The sequence below is a fragment of the Entelurus aequoreus genome, linkage group LG15 (assembly GCF_033978785.1).
Source record: "Entelurus aequoreus isolate RoL-2023_Sb linkage group LG15, RoL_Eaeq_v1.1, whole genome shotgun sequence".
Classification (NCBI taxonomy): domain Eukaryota; kingdom Metazoa; phylum Chordata; class Actinopteri; order Syngnathiformes; family Syngnathidae; genus Entelurus; species Entelurus aequoreus.
In genome coordinates this window covers 58,386,405-58,395,555 of record NC_084745.1, presented here as the reverse complement: position 1 = coordinate 58,395,555, position 9,151 = coordinate 58,386,405, and the positions used below count along the sequence as shown (strand labels likewise).

At 38.1% G+C, this 9,151-nt stretch overlaps 1 protein-coding gene across 1 annotated transcript in view; it reads left to right on the top strand.

Annotated features, from left to right (window-relative positions):
- The first annotated feature begins 834 nt into the window (after nucleotides 1-834).
- The window catches only part of gramd1c (GRAM domain containing 1c), a 59,013-nt gene continuing 50,696 nt past the window's right edge, over nucleotides 835-9,151 (top strand). Inside the window, exons 1-2 of the mRNA XM_062021873.1 lie at nucleotides 835-940; nucleotides 3,259-3,367. Of these exons, the coding sequence (XP_061877857.1) occupies nucleotides 851-940; nucleotides 3,259-3,367 (199 nt within the window). The 5' untranslated portion in view covers nucleotides 835-850. The remainder of the gene's footprint in view (nucleotides 941-3,258; nucleotides 3,368-9,151) is intronic.

Genomic DNA, 9,151 nt, shown 5'->3' with positions numbered 1-9,151 from the left:
GCCTTTCCAGACCATGTCCAACCAAACATGTACATGTGTGCCTTTCCAGACCATGTCCAACCAAACATGTACATGTGTGCCTTTCCAGACCATGTCCAACCAAACATGTACATGTGTGCCTTTCCAGACCATGTCCAACCAAACATGTACATGTGTGTGCCTTTCCAGACCATGTCCAACCAAACATGTACATGTGTGCCTTTCCAGACCATGTCCAACCAAACATGTACATGTGTGTGCCTTTCCAGACCATGTCCAACCAAACATGTACATGTGTGCCTTTCCAGACCATGTCCAACCAAACATGTACATGTGTGCCTTTCCAGACCATGTCCAACCAAACATGTACACGTGTGCCTTTCCAGACCATGTCCAACCAAACATGTACATGTGTGCCTTTCCAGACCATGTCCAACCAAACATGTACATGTGTGTGCCTTTCCAGACCATGTCCAACCAAACATGTACATGTGTGTGCCTTTCCAGACCATGTCCAACCAAACATGTACATGTGTGCCTTTCCAGACCATGTCCAACCAAACATGTACATGTGTGTGCCTTTCCAGACCATGTCCAACCAAACAGGTGGACTCCAGTCAAGCTGGAGGAAGATCTCAAGGAAGATCAGTTGCAACAGGAAGCACCTGAACTTGGAGCTTCAATACTTGTCTTTCTTCATTTATTACTTGTTGTTTAATCCTTAAGACATTTGCAAACCATTCTAAAATGTCCCATTGTCATTCTGGTGTGTAGAATTTTGAGGAGATAAAAGAATGTATACAACAAATGGAAATGTGTGACGACTGTAATGTTGCATGACTTTGTCCACAGAGCAGGAAGTCCACAGCAGATGGACCTCACCACCTGCGTGGGCGGAGAGGCCCCGGATGAGAACACGTCCTTGATGGACGCCAAGTGCAGCTCTGAAGACGACGTTGAGGTGAGGAGAACACTCAAGTGTGAGGTGATGGAACAAAAGTGAGGAGAGGAGAACACTCAAGTGTCAGGTGATGGAACAAAAGTGAGGAGAGGAGAACACTCAAGTGTCAGGTGATGGAACAAAAGTGAGGAGAGGAGAAAACTCAAGTGTCAGGTGATGGAACAAAAGTGAGGAGAGGAGAAAACTCAAGTGTGAGGTGATGGAACAAAAGTGAGGAGAGGAGAAAACTCAAGTGTCAGGTGATGGAACAAAAGTGAGGAGAGGAGAACACTCAAGTGTCAGGTGATGGAAGAAAAGTGAGGAGAGGAGAAAACTCAAGTGTCAGGTGATGGAACAAAAGTGAGGAGAGGAGAAAACTCAAGTGTCAGGTGATGGAACAAAAGTGAGGTGAGGAGAAAACTCAAGTGTGAGGTGATGGAACAAAAGTGAGGAGAGGAGAAAACTCAAGTGTCAGGTGATGGAAGAAAAGTGAGGAGAGGAGAAAACTCAAGTGTCAGGTGATGGAACAAAAGTGAGGTGAGGAGAAAACTCAAGTGTCAGGTGATGGAAGAAAAGTGAGGAGAGGAGAACACTCAAGTGTCAGGTGATGGAACAAAAGTGAGGAGAGGAGAAAACTCAAGTGTGAGGTGATGGAACAAAAGGGAGGAGAGGAGAACACTCAAGTGCCAGGTGATGGAAGAAAAGTGAGGAGAGGAGAAAACTCAAGTGTCAGGTGATGGAACAAAAGTGAGGAGAGGAGAAAACTCAAGTGTCAGGTGATGGAACAAAAGTGAGGTGAGGAGAAAACTCAAGTGTGAGGTGATGGAACAAAAGTGAGGAGAGGAGAAAACTCAAGTGTCAGGTGATGGAAGAAAAGTGAGGAGAGGAGAAAACTCAAGTGTCAGGTGATGGAACAAAAGTGAGGAGAGGAGAAAACTCAAGTGTCAGGTGATGGAACAAAAGTGAGGTGAGGAGAAAACTCAAGTGTGAGGTGATGGAACAAAAGTGAGGAGAGGAGAACACTCAAGTGCCAGGTGATGGAAGAAAAGTGAGGAGAGGAGAAAACTCAAGTGTCAGGTGATGGAACAAAAGTGAGGAGAGGAGAAAACTCAAGTGTCAGGTGATGGAACAAAAGTGAGGTGAGGAGAAAACTCAAGTGTGAGGTGATGGAACAAAAGTGAGGAGAGGAGAAAACTCAAGTGTCAGGTGATGGAAGAAAAGTGAGGAGAGGAGAAAACTCAAGTGTCAGGTGATGGAACAAAAGTGAGGAGAGGAGAACACTCAAGTGTCAGGTGATGGAAGAAAAGTGAGGAGAGGAGAACACTCAAGTGTCAGGTGATGGAACAAAAGTGAGGAGAGGAGAAAACTCAAGTGTGAGGTGATGGAACAAAAGTGAGGAGAGGAGAACACTCAAGTGTCAGGTGATGGAAGAAAAGTGAGGAGAGGAGAAAACTCAAGTGTCAGGTGATGGAACAAAAGTGAGGAGAGGAGAAAACTCAAGTGTCAGGTGATGGAACAAAAGTGAGGTGAGGAGAAAACTCAAGTGTGAGGTGATGGAACAAAAGTGAGGAGAGGAGAAAACTCAAGTGTCAGGTGATGGAACAAAAGTGAGGAGAGGAGAACACTCAAGTGTCAGGTGATGGAACAAAAGTGAGGAGAGGAGAAAACTCAAGTGTCAGGTGATGGAACAAAAGTGAGGAGAGGAGAACACTCAAGTGTCAGGTGATGGAACAAAAGTGAGGTGAGGAGAAAACTCAAGTGTGAGGTGATGGAACAAAAGTGAGGAGAGGAGAACACTCAAGTGTCAGGTGATGGAAGAAAAGTGAGGAGAGGAGAACACTCAAGTGTCAGGTGATGGAACAAAAGTGAGGAGAGGAGAAAACTCAAGTGTCAGGTGATGGAAGAAAAGTGAGGAGAGGAGAACACTCAAGTGTCAGGTGATGGAACAAAAGTGAGGAGAGGAGAAAACTCAAGTGTCAGGTGATGGAACAAAAGTGAGGTGAGGAGAAAACTCAAGTGTGAGGTGATGGAACAAAAGTGAGGAGAGGAGAAAACTCAAGTGTGAGGTGATGGAACAAAAGTGAGAGGAGAAAACTCAAGTGTGAGGTGATGGAACAAAAGTGAGAGGAGAAAACTCAAGTGTGAGGTGATGGAACAAAAGTGAGAGGAGAAAACTCAAGTGTGAGGTGATGGAACAAAAGTGAGAGGAGAAAACTCAAGTGTGAGGTGATGGAACAAAAGTGAGAGGAGAAAACTCAAGTGTGAGGTGATGGAACAAAAGTGAGAGGAGAAAACTCAAGTGTGAGGTGATGGAACAAAATCTTTGTTTTGTCCCTCAGACAAACTGTACTGGCACTCTGCCACCCCCCCTGCCCACCTACACCCTCAGGAGGGAGGAGTTCAAGAGGTTCTTCAAGGAGGTGCCGGACTCCGAGAGACTTCTTGTGGGTCAGTCAGCATTTATTTGATATCTATTTTATACAACATTTATTTTATACAACATTTATTTTATACAACATTTATTTTATACATCATTTATTTGATACATCATTTATTTGATACATCATCTATTTTATACAGCATCTATTTTATACATCATTTATTTTAAACATCATTCATTTTATACATCATCTATTTTATACAGCATCTATTTTATACATCATCTATTTTAAACAACATTTATTTTATACATCATCTATTTTATACAGCATCTATTTTATACATCATCTATTTTAAACAACATTTATTTTATACATCATTTATTTTATACAGCATCTATTTCATACATCATTTATTTTAAACATCATTCATTTTATACATCATCTATTTTATACAGCATCTATTTTATACATCATCTATTTTATACATCATTTATTTGATACATCATTTATTTTATACATCATCTATTTCATACATCATTTATTTTAAACATCATTCATTTTATACATCATCTATTTTATACAGCATCTATTTTATACATCATCTATTTCATACATCATTTATTTTAAACATCATTCATTTTATACATCATCTATTTTATACATCATCTATTTTATACATCATCTATTTTATACATAATTTATTTGATACATCATTTATTTTATACATCATTTATTGTGTACATCATTCATTGTATACATAATTTATTTGATCATCATCTATTTCATACATCATCTATTTTATGCATCATCTACTTTATGCATCATCTACTTTATACATCATTTATTTTATACATCATTTATTTTATATATCATTTATTGAATACAACATTTATTTTATGCATAATTTATTGTATACATCATTTATTGTATACATCATTTATTTTATACATATTATATTGTATAAATTAAATGTCGTATAAAATAAATGATGTATTCAGAAATGTATACATCATCTATGTTATACATCATTTATTTTATACATCATCTATGTTATACATCATTTATTTTATACATCATGTATTGCATACATTATGTATTGTATACATAATTTATTGTATACATTATTTATTGTATACAGCATTTATTTTATACATCATTTATTGAATACATCATTTATTTTATACATCATCTATGTTATACATCATTTATTTTATACATCATCCATGTTATACATCATTTATTTTATACATCATTTATTGTATACATCATTTATTTTATACATCATTTATTGTATACATCATTTATTTTATGCAGCATGTATTGTATACATTATTTATTGTATACATCATTTATTTTATACATCATTTATTGTATACATCATTTATTTTATGCAGCATGTATTGTATACATTATTTATTGTATAAATCATTTATTTCATACAGCACTTATTTTATATATCATTCATTTTATACATCATCTATGTTATACATTATTTATTGTATACATAATGTATTGATTACATTATTTATTGTATTCATTATTTATTTTACACCATTTATTTTATACATCATTTATTGTATACATCATTTATTGATTACATTATTTATTGTATACATTATTTATTTTACACATAATTTATTGTATACATAATTTATTGTATACATAATTTATTGTATACATCATTGGTTTTATACATCATGTATTGCATACATTATTTATTGTATACATCTTTTATTGTATACATTATTTATTTTATACAGCATTTATTTTATACAATATCTATTTTATACAGCATCTATTTTATACATCATCTATTTTATACAGCATTTATTTTATACAACATCTATTTAATAAATCATCTATTTTATACATCATCTATTTTATACAGCATTTATTTTATACACCATCTATTTAATAAATCATCTATTTTATACAGCATCTATTTTGTACAGCATTTATTTTATACATTTATTTTATACAGCATCTAATTTATACACAATTTATTGTATACATCATTTATTTTATACATAATTTTGTGTAGACATCATTTATTTTATATATCATCTATTTTATATATCATTTATTTTATACATCATCTAATTTATATATCATTTATTTTATACATCTTTATTTTACTCATCATTTATTTTATACATCTTTTATTTTACTCATCATTTATTTTATATATCATCTATTGTATACATCATTTATTGTGTACATCATGTATATACTTACATGTGTGTTGTGTACATTATGTATATACTTACATGTGTGTTGTGTACATCATGCATTGTGTACATATACTTACATGTGTGTTGTGTACATCATGTATATACTTACATGTGTGTTGTGTACATCATGCATCGTGTACATATACTTACTTGTGTGTTGTGTACATCATGCATCGTGTACATATACTTACTTGTGTGTTGTGTACATCATGTATATACTTACATGTGTATTGTGTACATGATGTATATATTTACATGTGTGTGTACATTACGTATATACTTACACGTGTATTGTGTACATCATGTATATACTTACATGTGTGTGTACATTACGTATATACTTACACGTGTATTGTGTACATCATGTATATACTTACATGTGTGTGTACATTACGTATATACTTACACGTGTATTGTGTACATCATGTATATACTTATATGTGTCTTGTGTACATCATGTATTGTATATATATATACTTACGTGTGTGTGTTGTGTACATCAAGTGTTGTATACATCATGTATATACTTACATGTGTGTTGTGTACATCATGTATATACTTACATGTGTGTTGTGTACATCAAGTATGTACGTACATGTGTGTTGTGTACATACACTTACATGTGTATTGTGTACATATACTTACATGTGTATTGTGTACATATACTTACATGTGTGTTGTGTACATCATGGGTTGTGTACATATACTTAAATGTGTGTTGTGTACATCATATGTTCTGTACATATACTTACATGTGTGTTGTGTACATCAGACTACCCGTGTGCCCTCCAGCGTGACATCATGTGTTGTGTACATATACTTACATGTGTGTTGTGTACATCATGTGTTGTGTACATCTTGTGTGTCACAGACTACCCGTGTGCCCTGCAGCGTGACAACATGTGTTGTGTACATCATGTGTTGTGTACATCTTGTGTGTGACAGACTACCCGTGTGCCCTGCAGCGTCACATCATGTGTTGTGTACATGATGTGTTGTGTACATCATGTGTTGTGTACATCATGTGTTGTGTGTGACAGACTACCTGTGTGCCCTGCAGAGAGACATGATGTGTTGTGTACATGATGTGTTGTGTACATGATGTGTTGTGTACATGTTGTGTGTGACAGACTACCCGTGTGCCCTGCAGAGAGACATGATGTGTTGTGTACATGATGTGTTGTGTACATGTTGTGTGTGACAGACTACCCGTGTGCCCTGCAGAGAGACATGATGTGTTGTGTACATGATGTGTTGTGTACATGATGTGTTGTGTACATGTTGTGTGTGACAGACTACCCGTGTGCCCTGCAGAGAGACATGATGTGTTGTGTACATGATGTGTTGTGTACATGTTGTGTGTGACAGACTACCCGTGTGCCCTGCAGAGAGACATGATGTGTTGTGTACATGATGTGTTGTGTACATGATGTGTTGTGTACATGTTGTGTGTGACAGACTACCCGTGTGCCCTGCAGAGAGACATGATGTGTTGTGTACATGTTGTGTGTGACAGACTACCCGTGTGCCCTGCAGAGAGACATGATGTGTTGTGTACATGATGTGTTGTGTACAGGATGTGTTGTGTACATGATGTGTTGTGTACATGATGTGTTGTGTACATGTTGTGTGTGACAGACTACCCGTGTGCCCTGCAGAGAGACATGATGTGTTGTGTACATGATGTGTTGTGTACATGATGTGTTGTGTACATGTTGTGTGTGACAGACTACCCGTGTGCCCTGCAGAGAGACATGATGTGTTGTGTACATGATGTGTTGTGTACATGTTGTGTGTGACAGACTACCCGTGTGCCCTGCAGAGAGACATGATGTGTTGTGTACATGATGTGTTGTGTACATGATGTGTTGTGTACATGTTGTGTGTGACAGACTACCCGTGTGCCCTGCAGAGAGACATGATGTGTTGTGTACATGATGTGTTGTGTACATGTTGTGTGTGACAGACTACCCGTGTGCCCTGCAGAGAGACATGATGTGTTGTGTACATGATGTGTTGTGTACATGTTGTGTGTGACAGACTACCCGTGTGCCCTGCAGCGTCACATCATGTGTTGTGTACATGATGTGTTGTGTACATCATGTGTTGTGTACATCATGTGTTGTGTGTGACAGACTACCTGTGTGCCCTGCAGAGAGACATGATGTGTTGTGTACATGATGTGTTGTGTACATGATGTGTTGTGTACATGTTGTGTGTGACAGACTACCCGTGTGCCCTGCAGAGAGACATGATGTGTTGTGTACATGATGTGTTGTGTACATGTTGTGTGTGACAGACTACCCGTGTGCCCTGCAGAGAGACATGATGTGTTGTGTACATGATGTGTTGTGTACATGATGTGTTGTGTACATGTTGTGTGTGACAGACTACCCGTGTGCCCTGCAGAGAGACATGATGTGTTGTGTACATGATGTGTTGTGTACATGTTGTGTGTGACAGACTACCCGTGTGCCCTGCAGAGAGACATGATGTGTTGTGTACATGATGTGTTGTGTACATGATGTGTTGTGTACATGTTGTGTGTGACAGACTACCCGTGTGCCCTGCAGAGAGACATGATGTGTTGTGTACATGTTGTGTGTGACAGACTACCCGTGTGCCCTGCAGAGAGACATGATGTGTTGTGTACATGATGTGTTGTGTACAGGATGTGTTGTGTACATGATGTGTTGTGTACATGATGTGTTGTGTACATGTTGTGTGTGACAGACTACCCGTGTGCCCTGCAGAGAGACATGATGTGTTGTGTACATGATGTGTTGTGTACATGATGTGTTGTGTACATGTTGTGTGTGACAGACTACCCGTGTGCCCTGCAGAGAGACATGATGTGTTGTGTACATGATGTGTTGTGTACATGTTGTGTGTGACAGACTACCCGTGTGCCCTGCAGAGAGACATGATGTGTTGTGTACATGATGTGTTGTGTACATGATGTGTTGTGTACATGTTGTGTGTGACAGACTACCCGTGTGCCCTGCAGAGAGACATGATGTGTTGTGTACATGATGTGTTGTGTACATGTTGTGTGTGACAGACTACCCGTGTGCCCTGCAGAGAGACATGATGTGTTGTGTACATGATGTGTTGTGTACATGTTGTGTGTGACAGACTACCCGTGTGCCCTGCAGAGAGACATGATGTGTTGTGTACATGATGTGTTGTGTACATGATGTGTTGTGTACATGTTGTGTGTGACAGACTACCCGTGTGCCCTGCAGAGAGACATGATGTGTTGTGTACATGATGTGTTGTGTACATGTTGTGTGTGACAGACTACCCGTGTGCCCTGCAGAGAGACATGATGTGTTGTGTACATGATGTGTTGTGTACATGTTGTGTGTGACAGACTACCCGTGTGCCCTGCAGAGAGACATGATGTGTTGTGTACATGATGTGTTGTGTACATGATGTGTTGTGTACATGTTGTGTGTGACAGACTACCCGTGTGCCCTGCAGAGAGACATGATGTGTTGTGTACATGATGTGTTGTGTACATGTTGTGTGTGACAGACTACCCGTGTGCCCTGCAGAGAGACATGATGTGTTGTGTACATGATGTGTTGTGTACATGTTGTGTGTGACAGACTACCCGT